General features: G+C 39.8%; 1 protein-coding gene across 1 annotated transcript in view; it reads right to left on the bottom strand.

Moving 5' to 3' along the window:
* The window catches only part of DLAT (dihydrolipoamide S-acetyltransferase), a 39,510-nt gene extending 19,675 nt beyond the window's left edge, over nt 1-19,835 (bottom strand). The window contains exons 1-10 of the mRNA XM_014855451.3: nt 19,196-19,835; nt 18,638-18,739; nt 17,634-17,758; nt 17,321-17,474; nt 15,200-15,326; nt 13,287-13,471; nt 12,089-12,242; nt 6,322-6,389; nt 4,646-4,741; nt 4,191-4,298 (exon numbers count right to left, since the gene is read on the bottom strand). Coding sequence (XP_014710937.1) covers nt 4,191-4,298; nt 4,646-4,741; nt 6,322-6,389; nt 12,089-12,242; nt 13,287-13,471; nt 15,200-15,326; nt 17,321-17,474; nt 17,634-17,758; nt 18,638-18,739; nt 19,196-19,474 — 1,398 coding nt within the window. The 5' untranslated portion in view covers nt 19,475-19,835. The remainder of the gene's footprint in view (nt 1-4,190; nt 4,299-4,645; nt 4,742-6,321; nt 6,390-12,088; nt 12,243-13,286; nt 13,472-15,199; nt 15,327-17,320; nt 17,475-17,633; nt 17,759-18,637; nt 18,740-19,195) is intronic.
* Between the last annotated feature and the right edge of the window lie 1,270 nt (nt 19,836-21,105).

Below are 21,105 nucleotides of genomic sequence, written 5' to 3' on the forward strand. Positions count from 1 at the left end.
GAAGTCAGCAATCCCAAAAGTCCTGTGCACCCCAATGTTTATTGCAGCACTGTTTACAATAGCCAAGACGTGGAAGCAACCTAAGTGTCCAGCAACAGACGAATGGATAAAGAAGATGTGGTACATATATACAATGGAATACTACTCAGCTGCAAAACAGAACAAAACCATTCTATTTGCAGTAACATGGATGGACCTTGAGAGAATTATGTTAAGTGAAATAAGCCAGCGAGAGAAGGATAATCTGTGTATGACTCCACTCATATGAGGGATTTAAAATTATGGACTAAGAACAGTTTAGTGGATACCAGGGGAAAGGTGGGGTGGGGGGTGGGCACAAAGGGTGAAGTGGTGCACCTACAACATGACTGACAAACATTAATGTACAACTGAAATTTCACAAGATTGTAACCTATCAATAACTCAATAAAAAAAAAAAGAGGAGGATTGGCAACAGTTAACTCAGGGCTAATCTTTCTCAAAAAAAAAAAGATGATCAACATCACTAATTATTAGGGACATGCAAATCAAAACTACAATGAGATATCACCTCATACCCGTCAGAATGGCTATATTTAACAAAACAAGAAATAACAAGTGTTGGGGAGGATGTGAAGAAAAGGGAACCCTCATATACTGCTGGTGGGAATGCAAACTGGTGTGGCCACTATGGAAAAGAGTATGGAGATTTCTCAAAAAATTAAAAATAGAAATACCACATGACCCAGCTATCCCACTACTGGGTATCTATCCAAAGAACTTGAAATCAGCAATTCAAAGACATTTATGCATCCCCATGTTCATCACAGCATTGTTTATAATACCCAGTAAGTGGAAGCAACCCAAGTGCCCATCAACAGATGAATGGATAAAAAAGATGCTGTGTACATATACACAATGGACTACTCCTCAGCCATAAAAAAAGACAAAATCACGTCATTTGCGACAACATGGGTGGACCTTGAGGGTATTATGCTAAGTGAAATAAGCCAGAGAAAGACAAATACTCTATGATTTCACTCATATGTGGAAGATAAACACACAGATAAGGAGAACAGAGTAATGGTTACCAGAGGAGAAGGAGGTGGGGAGAGGGTGAAAGGGATAAAGGGGCATATATGTATGATGATGGACAAAAACTAGAGTATTGGTGGTGAACACGTGGTCTATACAGAAACTGAAATATAATAATGTACATCTGAAATTTACACAATGTTATAAGCCAGTAAGACTGCAATAAAAAAATCAATTAAAAAAAATTTTTTTGAAAACTACAGGTTAATATTTCTTACAAATATAGACGCAAAATCCTCAAAAATATTCTAGAAAACCAAATCTAGCAATATATGAAAAGGATTATTCATCATGACCAAATGGGATTTGTCCTAAGAATGGTAAACATCTAAAAAGCAATTAATGTAATAATATCCTAATGGAATATAGGACAAAAACCACATGACCATCTCAATAGACACAGAAAAAGGATATTTGACAAAATTCAACACCCCTTTTGATAAAAATACTCAACAAACTATGAATAGAAGGGAACTTCCTCACCCTGCTGATAAAATAGACATATAAAAACTCCAAATCATCATCATACTTCAGTGAGGAAAGACCTATTTCCCCCTAAGATCAAGACAAAGATGTCCACTCTTGCCAATTCAATTCAACATTGTCATAGATGTGTTAGCCAGACAAGTTAGGAAAGAAAAGGAAATAAAAGGCATCCAGACTGGAAAGGAAAAAGCAAAACTTCCTCTATTTGAAGATGACATGATTTTGTATATAGGAAATTCTAAGGAACACACAAAAAACAAGGTTGCAGGATATAAAATCAAAATACAAAAATAAACTGTTTCTACACAATGGCAATGAACAATCTGAAAACGAAATTTACAATAGTATCAAAAAGAATAAAATACCTAGGAATAAATTTAAAAGAGCAAAAACTTATACTCTATAAAAATTGTTGAAAGAAATTAAAGAAGACCTAAATAAATGGAAAGATATCCCATGTTCATGGAGTGGGAACACTTAATTTTGTTAAAATGGCAATACTCCCCACATGGATCTACAGATTCAATGAAATCTCTATCCCCATAGGAAATATCTAGAAAAGGCAAACCTATAAGACAGAAAGTAGATTAGTGGTTGGCTAGGGCTGGGAAGGATGAGAGGATTGGGGTAGGGGTTATGGCTAAGGGGTGCATGGTTTCATTTTACGGTGATGAAAATGTTTTAAAATTTATTGTGGTGATGGTCACACAACTCAGAATATACTAAAAACCACTGAATTATAAACTTTAAATGGGTAAATGGTACAGTATGTGAATTATATCAGAATAAACTGTTTTAAATAAATGAATAAAATAATACATTGGACATAAAACTTCCATGCCTAATTTCCAAACAAATTTATTATAAAATAGCTTTAATATTTTGACAATAAAAGTATGCCATGATCTTTAACCCTGTAGTCAGTTGCAAAGTTCTACTGATGCTTCATTCATTCATTAATATTTGAGAGTCTACTCTGTGCTGGGCATATAACTCTAAAGCTCTAGATATAAAACAGTGAAAAAAATGGGTAAAAATTCTTCTCAGGGAGCCTATATTCTAAAGGGGATGGATAGATAATAAATAACTAAAACATATAGTATGGCAAATAGTGTTAAGTGTTGAGCAGAAAAATAAAGTAGGGAAAAAGAACTAAACAGAGACCCCACCACTCACTCCACTCCTCTTTCCTTAATTTTAGCATAAGGTGACCAGGGAAGACCAGAGAAGGTGATATTGAGTCAAAACCTTAAGGAGGTGAAGGAGGAAGCCGGATAGATACTAGAGGAAAAATAGTCCATGCAGAGGGAACATACTCCTAAAGCAGGAGTATACAGGTGAGTGTTGAAGTATAGCAAAGCAACCATTGTGTCTGCAGCAGAGTGAGCTGGCAGGAAAGCAGTAGGAGAGGAGGTCAGAGAGGTTATAGACAACCTGTGTAAGGCCCTGTATGCCACTCTAAGGAGTTTGGCTTCTACTTTTCACCTTCTTGAAAATACCTTTCATATCCCTCTTTCCTACTCCATTCTTAATGCAACCCTCAAATCCAGACCCCTATCACCCTCATTGCATGATTACATGACAAGCAAAACTAGTCTCTGCCATTAAAGTGTGCCAGTAAATATCTATTAGATTAGTCTTTCTTAAAACATTCTTATCATCATGTCACTTTTATTGGTTTCTTACTTAATGTCTAATTCAAGTCTAAATTCTTCTGCTTGTAAATCAAGGTCTTCCCTAAACCAACAACTGTGTATCCACTCTAGAAAAGATAATCTATCTCCCACATATGCTATACAGTCATCCCTTGGTATCCGGGGAGATTGGTTCCAGGGCCCGCCCACGGATACCAAAATCTACTAATGGTCAAGTCCCTTAGTTGGCCCTCCATAACCACGGGTTCTGTGGTTGCTTGAACCACAGATGCGGAATCCACGGATATGGAGGGCAGACTATACTTACCTCCTTTTTTGTAAAGGACTTTAAACTTTATGATATTCCATCACTAGGATGAACTTTCAACATGGCTCAACCAAGTTTTTCCACTTGGTTTCCTACTGTGAATTCCCAAATGGTGGTCTCCCCCTTCTCTGAATTCCTATTAACACTTAACCTATACAAGGTAATTTAGCAGACAAGGGGCATTACCGTGGAAAGACTGATCTGCAAATGAATATTTTTACTTTAACAAAAACTGCCTCCTCTCTTTTTCACATGCATCATCTCAATTAAATTACAAACTCATGGAGAAGGATGATGCCTGATGCTATGTTCCTAAAAGCACCTTATGCCAAACACTAAGTAGGGGCTTGGTACTTAACTATAAAGACGAAGCAAACATACTCTTTCTTCCCTACCAAAAGAGACTCACGTAGTTTCAGAGAATCATATTGACTCTGTTAGGCTAAAATGGATCACTGCAAAGTCAACTTTAAATGATAAGCTTTAATCAAGGGTTAAAAAAAACAAAAACTCTCCAGGATATTTCCTGCAAGTTAAAATTAAGATGACACCCATATTCCATCAACAACTGGCATACTGTAACAAAAATATGGGCAAAAATGTAAATGTTTACCGGGGAAAAGCAAGACTTTTAGAATTTATAGAGATGGAATTTCCAGACCTTTTACCTTATTAAGTTCTTTCCGTACCAACAAAACTTCTCCCATATTTACATCAATAGAAAGGTAATAATGAGGTATGGTTTGCTTAGATTGCATTAACCGCTGTGCAATAACCTGAAATCAAAGAGATCAAAAAATAATTATCTTGAGTTGAGATGAGACCTTACCCACGGCTGTTTGCCCCTTTGCCCTGCTCCCTGGTAATGCTTACTCCTCAAGCATTATTAGAACTGGTGGATGAAGGATTGCACCATAATTTAGCCCCTTCCAATGGCATTTAATCAGAACAGTGTTTACCCCAAGTACTCAATTGGTCAAACCAGACATCTCTTAAACTAATCATCTAAGATTCCCAACGAAAAAAGTCTCTGTCAGTATTTCAAACTATATATGCAACTAAACAATCAGAGAAAAACATGCCCCCAAGAGCTTTGGTTCCAGATTTATGGTAACAGTCTTACTCGACGAATGTTGCTGATTGGTATATCTGTGAAGACACCTGTAGGAACTGGTGCCACTCCTGGAACTGTGGGAGGAGGCACAGCAGCTGCTGGAGCCTATGGGGAGGTAAAAAAACCTCTTGGTAACTGTAGCTCAATCTTAGCAGAAGCAACTGGTGACTATTTTACAGATGGCAAAGTAAAAACTAAAAGGCTTATAGAGAAGTACAGCTATTTCTATCCCAAGGGAGCAAAAAGAACTCAGATTTGGACTGTGCTTAAGAGTTTTGTTTTCAGTTTTTATATTTAGAATTCTGTAACCATGTTTTAAGTGTCATTTTTCTTTGAGCCAGACTATGTTTGATGACTAGTTTATGTCAAAATATTTTTTTTCTTTTTTTTAAAGATTGGCACCTAACATCCATTGCCAATCTTATTTTTTCCTTTTCTTCTTCTTCTCCCCAAAGTCCCTCAGAACATAGTTGTACATTCTAGTTGTAGGTCCTTCTGGTTCTGCTATGTGGGACACCACCCCAGCATGGCTTGATAAGCAGTACTAGGTCTGTGCCCAGGATCTGAACTGTAAAGCCCTGGGCTGCTGAACTGGAGTGCACACACTTAACCACTCGGCCATGGGGCTGGCCCCAGATCAAAATAGTTTTGTTTTGCAAAATTATCTTCAAGAAAAGCAATCAAAGCATTCCTAAATTGAAAGAATTAAGAGATAAATATAAACAAGGTAATTCATTTTCCTGTACAGTGTTAAGAAAAAACAATGAAGGGCCAGCCTGATGGCATAGTGGTTAAGTTCTCACGCTCTGCTGTGCTCACTGTTGGTGGGAATGCAAACTGGTGCAGCCACTATGGAAAACAGTATGGAGATTTCTCAAAAAGTTAAAAATAGAAATACCTTATGACCCAGCCATCCCACTACTAGGTATCTATCCTAAGAACCTGAAATCAGCAATTCCAAAAGGCCCATGCACCCCTATGTTCATCGCAGCATTAGTTACAATAGCCAAGATGTGGAACCAACCTAAGTGCCCAGCAACTGATGATTGGATAAAGAAAATATGGTATATATATACAATGGAATAATACTCAGCCATAAAAAAGGACAAAATCATCCCATTCACAACAACATGGATGGACCTTGAGGGTATTGTGTTAAGTGAAATAAGCCAAACAGAGAAAGACAAACTCTGTATGATAACTCCACTCATAGGTGGAAGTTAACATATAGACAAAGAGAACTGATCGGTGGTTACCAGGGGAAAGGGGGGGTGAGGGGAGGGCACAAAGGGTGAAGTGGTGTACCCACAACATGACTAACAATAACGTACAACTGAAATTTCACAAGGTTGTAAACTATCATAATCTTAATTAAAAAAAAAGAAAAAAAGAAATAAAAATAGGGCCTGAATGAGGAGAGGATGTAGTAAGAAAAATTTAGTATCACTACTCAAAAAAAGACAGTTTGGAATGCATGTCAATGTAGTATATCATCTTTGCTTTTGTATATGAAAGACAGCATATTCATATCTATATAAATTGCTAGCCAGTGAAATTAAACAAAAGAAAACACAATACTGGTTAAGCTATTCCATTCATAAATAATGTATGAAAGGGTCCAATAGACTGGACAAAGCACTTTGCACAGACAAATTACAAAAAAAAAAAAGCCAAATGTAACTCACAGGAGCAGCTTTAGTCGGCACAAAAGAGTCGATGTCCTTCTTGACGATTCTGCCTTCTGGTCCTGTCCCTGGAAGAGATACATGTGAGACCATACTGCTGGTTCCTCAAGGAGATCAACACAATGATCCTGAAGTGCAAGTTGCTAACGGTTCTCTACCAAAGACCCTCTGAGGGAATCACTGTCTTAATCCTGCCCCTTAAAGTGCTCCCTAAAAATACCAGCTGGTGTCAATTACTAATTTTAATTCACACAGAGTGCTCTTGATTGATCTGTAGTGGGTTTTTTTTAACTATAGCAAATATTCTTTTATTTTAAGTATTTCTCTTTTAGAGTTTTATCTAATTAAGTTGTACTTTATTTTTTCATGTTCTTTAATTTAAATTGGGAAATACCAGCATAAGGATAATGCTGAGTACAATTTATACCTCCAAAAGTAAGTCTGGCTGCCTCCTCCTGGTTAGCTCCAAAACCCTTTCTGAATCCTGAAACAGCTCTCATTTGAGTTGTAGATTCATTTGATCATGAAGAATTCCCTTTGTACACAGTCGACAAATATGAAAATAATTGTTTTGGACAAATCAGGCAAGTCAATTTTTCCACCACAAAATAACATGAATAACTCTCAATTGCAATGATCTCATCTTTACAATGATTCACTCCTTATGTGATCTCCAACATGCAAGGCTTTCTCACAGGAGCCAAGGCTCTAAACTGGCCTGTGTTAGAGCCTATGTAGGAAACAGGTGCAATGTCACACATGAGGAAAGATCTTCAAACTTCTCTCAATGGGCTTAATTTTATTTTCATTCAATTTCCTTCCTCCTCCCATCCACAACTTTAGACCCAAGTAGATAATCCTGAACCTTAATTCTCAGGAGATTGAGAATTTAGTTATTAAAATACCTTTTACACTGGCCCACTTCTAGAAAAAATTTGGTCAAATTGATTCATCTGCCCCAAGGCAGACTTTTAAAAGGATTCTCGTTGTGTGCAGTTTGTCCCAACTCCTTTCCTTCATTATGAAAAGTGAGTAGGCTAGGACTGTGTTTATCCTCACCAGCAGCTCTAGGACAGAGGTAGCAGCACCCCTATTAGATTCTCCTCCTTTACAAAAAGACAGAAACCATAACCTCCCCTTACAACCAAGGCTGATCTGGACACTGTGGCCCCTCAAGAGGAGGACAGCTGCAGTACCACCTGCCTTATGCTAAGCTTCAACCACCCACAAGAATTTCCTATCAGGAGTTAGCTGAAATCTTTTAAATCCTTTTGCCTATTTCCCTAAGAAGGCACAACAGGCCATCATAAAACAATATGGTATAAGGGGAAGAACACTAGACTTGGAATAAAAAACACAGGGCTGTTGTCAAACATAAACTAAACTGATGACTGTAGTCACTTAATCTCATCTGGTCTTCAGTCTCGTCTGTAGGATAGAGATTATAACACCAGTCCCTGCTCACAGGGATGTCGTGAGGATAAAATGGGATAGTGATGTCAAAGTGCCATGCATCAAAGAAATATAAAACATAATATGGGTAGTTTTGAGACATATCAAACTCTGAACATCAGGGTTTAGGATTTAAAACAATTTCTCCTCAAATGGTTACATTTTGGTTAAATTTCCTAAGTAATCTGTCCTTCTAGGGAGAGTAGGGGGACTGGAGATTGAGCTCAACAATCAATGGCCAATGATTTAATCAACCACGCTTTTTAACTGAAATGTAAAAACTCTTGAACAAGATTTGGAGAGCTTCTGGGTTGGTGAGCACATCAATGTGCTGGGAGGGTGGTGCTATAGAGAGGGCCTGGAAGCTGTGCACCCACGCTCCTACCACAACCCCATACCTTGTCCCATGCATCTCTTCTATATGACTGTTCCTGAGTTGTATCCTTTATAATAAAATGGGCAACAGTAAACAAAGTGCTTTCCTGAGTTCTGTGAGTCGTTCTGGTGAATTATCAAATCTGAGGAGGGGGTCTTGGGAACTCCTGATTTATGACCAATGGGTCAGAAGTATGAGTGGTCCCAAGACTTTCAACTGACATCTGAAGTGGGGGCAGTCTTGAGGGACTGAGCCCTTAAACCTGTGGAGTCTGATGCTAACTCTGGATAGTGTCAGAATAGGACTGAATTGTTGGATACCCAGCTGGTGTCAGAGCATTGACTGTTAGTGTGGAAAACACACACATTTGCTGTCAGAAAACAGCACACAATCAATGATCCTCTCAGCTCATTTAATGTAGACCACGCCCTCCTCCTCCTACAAAATTTCTTCGACCTCATCAAGACCTTCACTCCACTGACTCCTCTGCTCTCACCATCCATTATCTCCTTCTTGTCTTCACTTCCTCCTTACCCAGCTTACACTCTGTGGATCACTGTTAAAATCACTCCCTGGTCAAACTCTAAAACATTTGCCTTCTCAATGCTAGCACCAGAGGAGCTTAATGTTGCTAGGGAAAAAAAGCACACACCTAGCTGACTGACTGTACTATAAATTCAGGGCCACAAACCTAACGTAAACACTCAAAACTACCCAGAAATTAAATTATATTTCCCTTGAATTCACATTCTCAATCTCTGAGAACACTACTCCATGATCTCTCTAACCTCAAACCTCCCCGTATTCATTCTCCAGCTGATATCCTCACTTCATATTTTATTGATCAAAGAGTAGCAACCAGAGAGGTACTCTCATCTTCTGCCACCAAACTTATAAAACCACCCCATATTCTCTTCTCTCCTACAAAAACAGACAAAATGTCCCTAATTCCTATCAAGGCCAATCCCATCAACCCTTCCACTCTCAAAAACTTTGTTTCTTGCCAGATTATTCTGCCCTTTCTCCCTTTCTCCATCATCAATTTATCCTTTTCTATTAGACCACTGGTTCTCAACCAAGGGAATTTTGCCCCCTAGGGGACATCTAGCAATGCTTGAAGATATTTTTGGTTGTCACAAGTGGGGGATGCTACTACCATGTAGTGGGTAAAGAACAAGGATGTTGCTAAACATCCTACAATGCACAGGACAGCCCCCTACAAACACAAAGAATTACCTGGTCAAAAATGTCAATAGTGCCGTAGCTGAGAAACTCTATACTAGGCCCATTCTACTAGCTCTCATTTTCGAAAGCCCTCTCTTGAGCCCATATTGTCTCAAAGCTACAACTCTACTTCTATGCCTTCCTTCACAGCAAAGCTTCTTGAATGAGCTGTCCACAATGCTATCTCCACTTCTTCATCCACTTTGTGCTTTTCAACCTATCCAGACTGGCTTCCACTGCACTTTTGTTTTTATATTACTGTTGTCAAAACCCCATCTCCAATCCTTGACTAAGTTCTATGGATTCTATGTCAAAAATGTATCTTGAAGCTGTCCATTTCTTTCCATTTCCACTAAGCCACCATCATTACCTCCAACAAGAGGATCTTATCAGGTTCCCTGGCTTTCATTTAATCCATTTGCACAGAGCAGCCAAACTCATCTTTTAAAAATATAAATCATTTCACATCACTTCGTTGTTTTAGTCTTTCAATGGCTTCCTACTGCACTGCAAATACAAATTCTACCATGATCTGTAAAGTCCTTTATGTTCTCACTCTTGTGTTTCTTTCCAACCTCTACACTAGACTCTTTGCTCACTATGCTCCATTAACTCTGGTTTCCTTTATGTTCTTCAAATGTGCCAAGCTCTTTCCCACTTTAGACTATGTACTACTGGTCTGTGCCCAAAATGCCTTCCCCCCTAGTCCTTCACATGGTTGGCTCATAGCTGACTCCTTCTCATCTTTCAGGTCAGATAAATGTCACTTCATCAGAAAGATCTTCCCCAACCACGCCGTCTAAAAGCAGTCACAACTGCACATATCTTTACCCTGTTACTCACTGGTATATCACTTGGTTTATTTCTTTCTTAGCATTCAAATTATCTTATTTAATAATAGTAAGTTATTATTATCATTATTCCTAATACCTTTATATGCTTTCTATGTGCAGGCACTGTTTATTAACTTATTTAATCCTCACAACCTATAGGGTATTATTTTTATATACAAATGAAGAAACCAAGACACAAAAGGTCACATAGCTATCGTACAGCAGAGCCGAGGTTCAAACCAAGCATTCCAGCTCCAGAGCCCGTACTCTTAACTAGTATGCTCTACTCCCTTTCTGGTCACTTAATTCTTTATTGTTATTAATATAAGCATCTGAAAATGAAATCTTGTCTGTCTTATGAACAAGTGTTGGATGCAGAACCAATATTCACTGAAAATTTGTTTAAATGATAATAAATGAATCACCTAACTCTGCATGATAACAATATTGAGATGTTTCCACTTCTATCTTTAGTAAGGTAGCCAGTGTTGCTAAATATTTAATAAATGGTCCTTCTTTACTTGTCTAAATTCTTCAGATATAATTATTAAACCAGTCCCTCTTCCTCTTAAAATTTACTCCAACTGCTGTCCCTGATTCTAATCACATGAACATAAAGAATGGCAATATACTAATGAAATAACATTAAGGTGGAAAAAAGGGTCTTCTAATATTACAAGAATCTTCTGAAGTCCAAAAAATGTATAACATTCTATTCTTGTGTCTTTGGGAATTGGCTTGCCTTCTAACCACACAACAACTGATTGCAGACAAATGATAAGCAGCACTGAGTACCCATAGCTGGACGATTGGGGAAATAATCATTAGTTTCTTGAGAAATTAAGGAAGGCAGAGCATCAAAACAGAAGGCAGCACAGGATAGTGAGAACAACACAGGCTTTAGAATTAAACAAATTTAGATTCAAATTGTAACTTTACTACTTAACAGAAAGGGAGATCCCTTACAAGTCTATTTTCTTATCCAAAATAGGGAAGAACAATTCTTACTTCAAGAAACATTGCGTAAATTAAATGTGGCAATTAAGTGACTAGCACACAGTAGTAGCCATCAAACAATGTTCCAGGAATATTAATTTTCTTCCTTTTCCAAATAAGTATCTTAATTATCTTACATCAATTTTAGCTTTAGTTCAAAAACTAAATTTATTTCAATGCCAGGCAATAATAATAATAGGAACAAAACTAATGTATACTGACTATTATATTCTAGACACTGTTCCAAGCACTTCGCCTGTTTTAATGTACACTATTATCCCAGTTTTACAGATGGACTAAGTAAAGACATATACAAGTAATTCACCTAAAGACACATTACACAGAAAATGATAAAGCTAGGATTAAACCCCACACGATCTGATTCAAAACCCCATGCTCTTATCACTAAGCTACAGTTTCTCTTTGGGGAGAAAAAGATGAGTAAGACATTATCCTTTACCCTCAAGGAGGTTTAGTTCAGTTTTATATTAGTTTTATTACTTTAAGTCATTTCAAATCACCCCAACTCCATGTTTTATTTTGCATATTGCTACAGTCAGCCTAGCAATAACAGAGATTTCTTATTACATAATCAAGTCCTATAACTCAGCTTTGCTAAACAAGCACATTATACTTTCACCAACAATTAAGCAGTTTCCATAAATAGAGAATGAAAAAAGCCATCTAAATTATATAGGTAGATTCTAGACAGACTAAAGTAAAATAAGTTTCCCTACTCTGTGGTGGCAAAAAGGAGGTATTTCCCCCCTCCTTCTCCCCACTATCCCAGATAAGACAACTATATAGAGTTGTACTTGCTGGCCTTAAAGAGGAAACTCAACTAAATTTTACCTTTACAACCTCATTCCACAGAAACAAGACTTACCTTTTACTTGTGTAAGGTCAATCCCTTTCTCGGCTGCCAATTTCTTTGCAAGAGGACTAACAAACAACCTTCCCTTTGGTCCAGCAGGAGCAGCTGGGCGGGCAGCTGAAGGTGTAGGGGTTATAGGTTGGGGAGTTGGAGGAACAGAGGCCACCTTTCGAAAAAAGTCACAAATTGTTAATTTGCCACTGTACAGATTGATCTGAAAGATCAAGAGTCTACATTTTATTAAGATGTCAAAGGTATATTAATTAAATAACTTTCCTCTTTTTCCAAAGATCGTAATGCACATTTTTCCTGCTTAACCAACACAGTAAGATTATTCAAAACTTTATGTCAAAGACAGAACAAAGGCAAATTATCTTACTCCATAACTTGGAAAGGCATGGATTTTAAAACTGCCAACCAATAAATAATATCCTTAGAGCCCTTCTTCACTTTACTTGCCGCTTCTCATTCTCTTTATCACCAATGTGTTTCTTGTTTTCACTTAACCTAATTTCAAAATAATAAACTATGCTGGAAGATTCTATGTTCGAAGAACTTTAAGAAATAAACCAATACTACTACTTGCCAGCTCCCTGTGAATGTATGGCAGTCAGAAATCAAGTTTTCTCTGACAGAAACGTGTACCTACTCTCAACTCATGTGATTGCAGCAACCGCAGAAGCCTCATTATACTGTTACTGAAGCTTAGAGTTTGTACAAGTTCATGTTATACATGCATAGTGTAGAGCATATAGTGACAGACTAAATCCTATGCAAAACAAGCCATGTTATGTCAAGGTTCCAATGTATTACAAATATAAGCTTGATCTGCTATAATATGTGAATACCAAGAAGACTGACAGCAACAAAGATTATACAGTAAATTCTATAGAAAATGGGGAACAAAGCATTACCTTCCATATCCATATCTACACCTAAAGCAGAAAAAGAACACATCACCTTAGCTTTGTTCTCAGCAGGACTCAAGACAGCAGGAAAAAAAAAGAAAAGCTACAAGGATCAAACTATTGACCACTAGATGAGTGGTGTAGTGCCACATACCCTGTAGGTCTCCACAAATATTAACTGACTATCTCCCTCCTTATTCATAGAACCTTAGAGCTGGAAGGAACCTAGAATATCATCTAATGTAATCCCTTGATTTAGAGATGAGTAATACGCGTTCCTTCAATTCTAGAAGCATACCTACCGGGGGTGGGGTAGGTGGTGCCTGTGGTTTTAAATCCGTTACTTCAGTCGGCCTATAGTCAGCAAATGCTGGGATATCTGCCTCTTTTTCTACAATGATACAGAGTGGGGTTCCTAGAGGGACGTCTCTTGTGCCTTCAGGGATCAGGATTTTTGCCAAGTAACCTTCTTCCTGTACTTCAAAACCTTAAATGGAAAGAAAAACCATTATGGAACTTAAAGGGCTCCACTATCCCACCAAACTCAAAGCACAGTTTTAAGAAAAAGGCTCCTCTCCTTCAAACTAGCTATCTAACCTTTTGCAAACTATTCAGCCTCTCTGTGTCTCAGCTTCTTTCCCTATAGAATGGGGATAATAACAGTACCTACTTCACAGGGATATTATGAAAATTAAATAAATTAGTACTTTTAGCACTACTGAAAGTGAATCAGTACGGGTACAAAATACTAAATAAATATCTGTTAAATAAAACTATGAGAGATTACAGACAGTGGTTAGTTCTGAACATTTTCTTAAAAACATCTCCATGGGCAGCCCCTATGCGTACCCACTGCACTGCTAAAGATCAGACCCACGTGAATGTTAAACTAAGGGAGCTACTAGGCTTGACAGTGATGGGAGATTACACCCCAAAAGCATCGTTGGAGCTTTTCAAAGAGGGTATACTTGGTATTATACCAAATGTATCAACGTGATGAAATATAGCATTACCAGGGTTTCCACAGTATTCGCAACTTACATTTTATTTAGCTACTGCTTTTCTTACAAGGAATTCAAACATGAAGGACTGCAAAAGTAAAACTAAAAGAAGTCACTGCAGAGGACAGCTATTGCCTTCCAGATCTCGGCTTTCTGTGGCATTGTGCCTCTCCCTGATGGACACATATTTGATGAACTCTTCCACTTCCCAGTTGAGAATTAATATCCAATAAAAGATGTGTTTAAGCAGAAAAGACTACAAGGCCACGACAGAGTTTAAAAGGTTTGACTAAGGTAATACTTCTCTAGCGACTGTTTCTAGAATACCAGCCCCTGCAGCAACATTAGTATTCAAGTTAAAATGCAAAGCAGACCTACTGTTACCAAGGTTTTTTGTTTTTCTCTTTAAGAAACAGAATCCTTTCTTCTAATAAAATCCTATGAGGGGAAGCACAATATGCAAAAAGAAAAGAGGAGTTGTTCTGGTGGAAGTTGGGGGCAGGGGGCAGTGCACAGTCGAGTCCTGCTTGTTCACTTCTCCTTTTCCCCAAGGTGTCATCAAGGAATCAGGGGGTTTGAAGAACACAATCTGAAAACAACCACTGCAGAGGATGCCCAGAATCTCCCACTGCATCTCTAGGGACTGGACAGGAAAGAAAGATATTTATCTATAAATATTATCAGAAAGACATGATTGTCTATGTGGCTTTTATTCTGAGCATAAAAACAAATTAGGAAAGGAATATATGGAAATGTGATACGATATCTGAACAGGATATATACATTCTATCAGTCATTCTCAACTACGAAAATGACCTAAACCCTGGTTTCAGTTTTCCCTCAGTCATCTTAAATTCTTTGGTATTTTCCTGCCTTGGAAGTTATTTTTTCCTGCTTCCTCTTTTTTTCCCTTGTCCAGTTTAAAGAATGGCAGTTCTGATATAGCTTCTCAGTAACATAATAAGGCCAAGAAGCAAACTCAGGCCTAAGATAATCCCAAAGTTGACATATCCTTGATTCACTGACAGTGCAGTATGAAACTGACAAATCCGACTACGCACACTTTTGTTATGAGATATCCTGTTCCAGGAAATGAATCCAAAGAATTAAAATTTTTTCACCTTATCACTCACTCATTATAGGATAGAATGGCAATCCTCTTCCCTCACTGGAAAACTCAGTGCCTCACCCGTTAAGAGCTGAAGAAATCTCACCTATAGTGGCCTTGTCAGTCTCTATCTCTGCCAATAAGTCTCCTTCACTTAGCTTCTCACCCACTTTTTTTTCCCATCTCTGAACTGTGCCCATGGTCATGGTAGGAGAAAGAGCAGGAAGAACCACCTGCAGAAAGAAATACATGTTATTGCTTAATACTGGGAAGCTCTGGATACAATGGAACTTAAGCAAGCTTAAACAGTTTTATGGGATGAGAGTGACTGTGAGAAGCCGAATCCCCGTCTGCCTGATGTCTCTCTAACAGCAAAAGCTCAGTGTCTCAAAAGTGTCCCACCAGTGAAATCATCCTTCAAATCTCAAGCTTTACAGTATCAGCAATATTCATGACTCACCCTCCAAAGTTAAAAGCAACGGGCAGATGGAAAAGCTTTCTTTCTAGACAGTCAAAATTAATTCCTCAATAAATATCTAAGCACAGAGCATCTTTTCATCTTTTTCTTTTAACACTTAGATTAAGCTAGAATTTTTCATTTTCACAGAATGATCTTGGCCCAGACTGTTCCATTAAAATTTTGCTGCGCTCTTTATCAGTATCTATCTTTTCCCTCAGAGGAAACTGCATTTCTCCCGAATTTCCCAAATACCTTTCCAAGATAAAAACTAAGAAGTGTTCTTACAATAGTCACTTTCGGCTCGATAAAATCTACACATCAGATTGGCCAATCTAAATTAAAAATTGCTTTCCTACTTATACGGCTTGCGTGTCCACTGAATTTGGATGCTTATTCAGTTATTATGGGTCTTGTTTGTTGCCTTCTTAGTCTTTTGTACCTAATTAACAATAAAATCACGCTGAGAGAAAAATCATTTCCATTGAAGATGTCTCAGGAAGGCATGAAAAAAAGTAAAATAAAACTTAGACTGTAATTAGAAAATTTTTTAAAAATTTTTTTCTTGTAGGGGCCGGCCCCATGGCCGAGTGGTTAAGTTCGTGCACTCCGCTTTGGTGGCTCAGGGTTTCACCAGTTTGAATCCCGGTGCGGACGTGGCACCACTCATCAAGCCATGCTGAGGCGGCATCCCACATGCCACAACTAGAAGGACCCACAACTAAAAATACACACCTATGTACCTGGGGGCTTTGGGGAGAAAAAGGAAAAATAAAATCTTTAAAAAAAAAATTTTTCTTGTCAACTTTCATCTACTTCCTAAAAATTGGTGAAGCCAACAATCTCTATGCAGTATCTTAAAGGATAATTATGACACAACCCTAACACTTGCACACAAAGCCACAGACATAAAATGGAAAGAAATGAAGTAAAAGTCTTATGCAGTAAGACAGAATTTGCTGAACAGGATGAAATAAATATGTGAACTGAACACCAGACAAAACTTCATCATGAGTGACTGCTAATAATAAATCATGGAGGAGAACATTACGTTCAAAGAAAACAATGATTCCCATACAGAAATTTCTACAAATAAACTAAGAGAAGGAAAAATTCCAGTCTTAATCCTTTAGAAAAACGACAGCTGGGTTTTATCCATTTCTAATATCCGAAACACACAAATATAAATGGGATAACCCTAATATCTAGTAAACTCAGTCTCTTACAAACTGACTTAGTAAACAGAATCAACAGTGATTATAGTTACTGCCTTCAGCTTTCTTGCAATGCTATTATATATGTCTATTCTACGCTTATTATTTATTGTCAGTTTCCTCGTTAATACTACTGGACTACTTCATCCACTCTTAGAAAACAGATCACTACACGACAGAGGAAAACACCAACTGGGCACTTTCATTCAAGGGACAGCACTTGAGGCTCACTAAAACTCCATTTATACAGGTAGTAGATGTAAGTACAAATCATCCTCAAAATCCAACCCAATGTTCTTGAATGAGAAGTGCCAAGCATTATCCTGTCTATGACAATGAGGCTGAGAAACGTTAAAGGAACCGTCCAAGTTCACACACCTGGAAATAACAACTAAGACTATAAGTTGTTAATTTTCATGTTTATATCTCCGTTTGCTTTCAAATGACAAGAGCTGGCCATATTTAATGCCAGTTTCCAGGATGCGATAGTCATCTATGAAAAATAACGAATAAATAATAAATTTTCTAGAGCAAACACCCAGAGGCTGAGCCTCACCTGCATGTGAGTGGGATATGAGCTACCAGGAGCCTGAGCAGAAGGTGTAGGAGGCGGAGCAGTGGCAGCAGGGGTTGGTGCAGGGGCTGCTTGCGGGGTTGGTGCTGCCGAGGAATCCAGTGTATAATTTTTAAAGGCCTCAATATCCTCAGGCCTAAGGAAGAAAAAGAATGCATAAACATAAGGGAGTTCTAAAGAAGATTCAGCTCCTATACAAGTAGTCTTAGAAGCCTTTAACTCCTAAATCCTCACTTTTGGGTTAAGATACTCCACTTAGCACCTAAGTTCCACAAATTACCAGGGTACGACTCACTTTTCAACTGTGATACAGATGACAGATCCAACTGGAACATCTCTGGTACCTTCAGCAACAAGTATCTTTGCCATGTAACACTCCTCCGTGCTCTCAAATCCAACAGTGGCTTTATCAGTTTCAACCTTTTAACACAAAAACAGAAGCTTAGGCTTGTGCTGCCAGTATGAAGTTTACTAGCTTGTGTCTAAAATTAGACAGTTCAACAGTCACGAAAAGATAAAGCCTCTATCACAGATTTGAAAGCAGAAATTAGTTTAAAACATCTTAGCTAAAAATCAGTTTGGCTAGTTGCTGACAACTTACCTAACCAATCTCCCCTACTATCAAGTGGTAAAAGGAATAACTTTCAACCCAGAAAGGTGACGCTCAGTTTAGCTGGGCCAGTCCCTCCTAACTCATGTCAACGAAAATAATGCATAACCAATCTATAAATGAAAATTTGGGAGAGTTTATTCTGAGCTAAAATCTGAGGACCATGGCCCGGGGCCTTTCTTCCTGAAGGAAGAAAGAGCACCAAAGAAGTGAGGTATACAGAGTGGTTATATACCCCCAAACAGGATATTTCACATATGATTGAAATGTCCCTCCCACAATAGTCACAAGATTGCCCTGTCGGCACAGCCCTTGATGGACACAGCAGGTAGTGGGTCTGCTATCTCAGAGGGCGTAGCAGGAGGCAAGTCTGTAGTCTCGGGCTGGGTGGTCACAGGTGAGCAGCAATCAGTTCCTAGCCTAAGGAAAGATGCTTAATCCTTAAGGAAATGCCAACTTTGGGCGGGGGAGGGAAGTTGCACCTTTATCTCAAGGGCCTTTGTTCTTGCCATAGGGAATATCCAAAGCAGATATACAATGCATGCTCAACGGCCACGGTCAGGCCCTTTTAGAAAGACAAGGTCAGGCCGAATTAGGTTTACACCAAATGTCTTCCTCATATACTCCAATATATCCTATTGCTTGCCATTTTTATTTGTCATTCACTTCCACATTTTAAAACAACTTACCTCTGCAATTAGTTCACCCTCATTGATTTTTTCCCCTTCTTTTTTTTCCCAACGGGCTATGGTGCCTGCCTGCATTGTGGGGGAAAGAGAGGGCAATGGAACCTGGAGAAGAAAAAGGAGAAACACCAAATTTTAAAAGGGCTACCTAAGTCTCAGTCTGATTTAATGTTTCGTTCAACTCAATTCAATTCAGCTTAATTTAATGCAAAGATTTTATTGAGTCCCATCACACGCTGAGCACCGGAGATATAAAAGGAGTTTCTGCACCAGAAGCTCTCCAGTTACAGGCTCCCTGCTCCTCAGTCCTGTGGGCTGACAGAGCACGGACCTCAGCAGACATTCCACATACTGCCACAGGTTTGCAGCTCTTCCTTCAATGGAATAGAAGAGGAGAAGGAAGCTCAAGAGCTACAGCGAAGATGGGTATTGGAGAAGGGCTGATGACATATACAGGGAGAGGGCTGGAGGATCCCTGAGGCCTCTGAGGGAGGATCCCGAGGCCAGAAAGTCTGCCCTGAAGGACAACGGGGTCCCGCGAAGGACAGGTCTGAGGCTCACCTTCTGATGCGGGGGGAGACTATAACAGCGGCGGCTCGGCGATCCCAAAAACTGCAGCAGGAAGCGATTCCGCGGCGTGGCCCGCGAGCTGGGGCTCCAGCCGCAGAGCGCCCGGACCGTGCCATAGCCTATGGTCGCGCTGCTGCAACCAGCCGAAGCCTGGCCAGCACGCGGCGTGACGCACGGAGCTCCCGGTTCCTCCCGCAAGGCCGTCCACCGAGCCCCGAAGCCTGGCCCTGGGGCCGCACTCTGCGCCCGCCGCGCACAGACGCGCCACATACCGCCGCCGACCCCGATACCCCAAAACCCGCGGTCTCCGGAGTGACCTCTCCAAGGGAAGCCCGTTGTTGCCGTCAGCCACGCCGCGCAGCCGCACGTTGTCGTAAAACTGACTCCAAAGATTCACCCCACCCCCTTCCCGGACCAGAAAAGTGTGCAACGTCTGCTTTCCTCGCGGGAGTGGGAGAAAGGGTGGTCCAAAGCGAGTGTGGGGGGCTACTTTGGAACCCCGGGGTTTGGGGTGTCTCAACGGAGCCAATGCAGGCGCAGATTTGGGAAAACTAAGCCGAGGAGTGGAAGGGTCTTAGGAAAGGTATCTCCAAGCGTCGGACGGAGCCTAAGAGTTGGGAAAAGCGCGGCTGAAAGGGAGGGGCCTACAAAGGCAGCGAAAGCCGGGCTGAGAGAGGCAGAGTGGTCTGAGAAGGTGGGCCGAGGGGAGGGACCAAGTGTTGAAAATCTGGGCGGTGAGCCCGAGGACCGGCCGGCGCTGAGAGCCTCCGGCCAAGGGGCAGGGTCTTGGAGCGCTCGGATGGAGATGAGAGTGAGGAACCGGCCCACAGGGCGTCAAAGCCTTCCGGCGGGTGCCCTCACCTCTGCTTACTCAGTGGTAACCGGGTGTGGGGCCTCGCTCTGTGCTGGCTGTCCTGGGTTATTGCAAAGGTTTATTTTCAGGTTTGTAGCCCAACCAGAAACCAGAGAAGAGACTTTCCAGCCAAATGGTGTGAAGGGCAGCCAAGAGGAAAATACATTCCCATATTCAAGATGTACTGTATAGCAGGATTAAGCATATTCCCTGTGTGGAGATACAGGTTTCAAAGCAGATTTGCATTTCTAATTTACCATAGAATCCCTTTAAATAGCAAAAAGCTTTGTTATGCTTGAAATATTTCGTACTAAAGCTAAACTATAAGCCCGTGAGGGCAGGGTATGTCTATTTGTTCTTCCATGTATCCTCAGAGTTAGTATAGGATCTAGTAAATAGTGGAGGCTGAATGCATGTCTGTTGAATTAATGAACAAAAAGTTATCTACAGCACGTTAGTACACTTCCACTGTAAGCTTATCATCCTATAATTAGAAAATATCTCGGAGGGCCCGGCCTGGTGGTTGAGTCCATGGGCTCCGCTTCGGTGGCCCAGGGTTTCACCAGTTCGGATCCTGGGCCCCCGACTTGCTACGCTCATCAGCCATGCTGAGGCATCCTCCCACATAGCACAACCAGAAGGACCTATAACTAGAATATACAACTATGTACTGGGGGGCCTTGGGGAGAAGAAGAAGAAGAAAAGATTAAGGAAAAACAAATCTCATTTCTGAGCTGAGGGTGACATTATATTAGGAGGGGAGCACATGCTATATTTCTTTCTCTTAAGTTCCCATTGTCAGGGACCACCAAGAACACAAGGAACAGGAGGAAAAACCGACATTTGAGAACGTGTTCAACCTTGCTAGTAATTAAACATTTGGAAAATTAAAACAGTTAGAGGGTGCTATTTCATACCTACTTAAGTGGGAAACTTGAGAAAGTCTAACAACCCAGTATTAATGAGATTGGAGAGAAGGAGATGCACTGTTGGGGCCACTGAATATTGGTTGTTTTTAGAAATGATAATAACAGTAGGAAACAAGAAT

Source organism: Equus asinus, chromosome 20 (assembly GCF_041296235.1).
Source record: "Equus asinus isolate D_3611 breed Donkey chromosome 20, EquAss-T2T_v2, whole genome shotgun sequence".
NCBI classification, from domain to species: domain Eukaryota; kingdom Metazoa; phylum Chordata; class Mammalia; order Perissodactyla; family Equidae; genus Equus; species Equus asinus.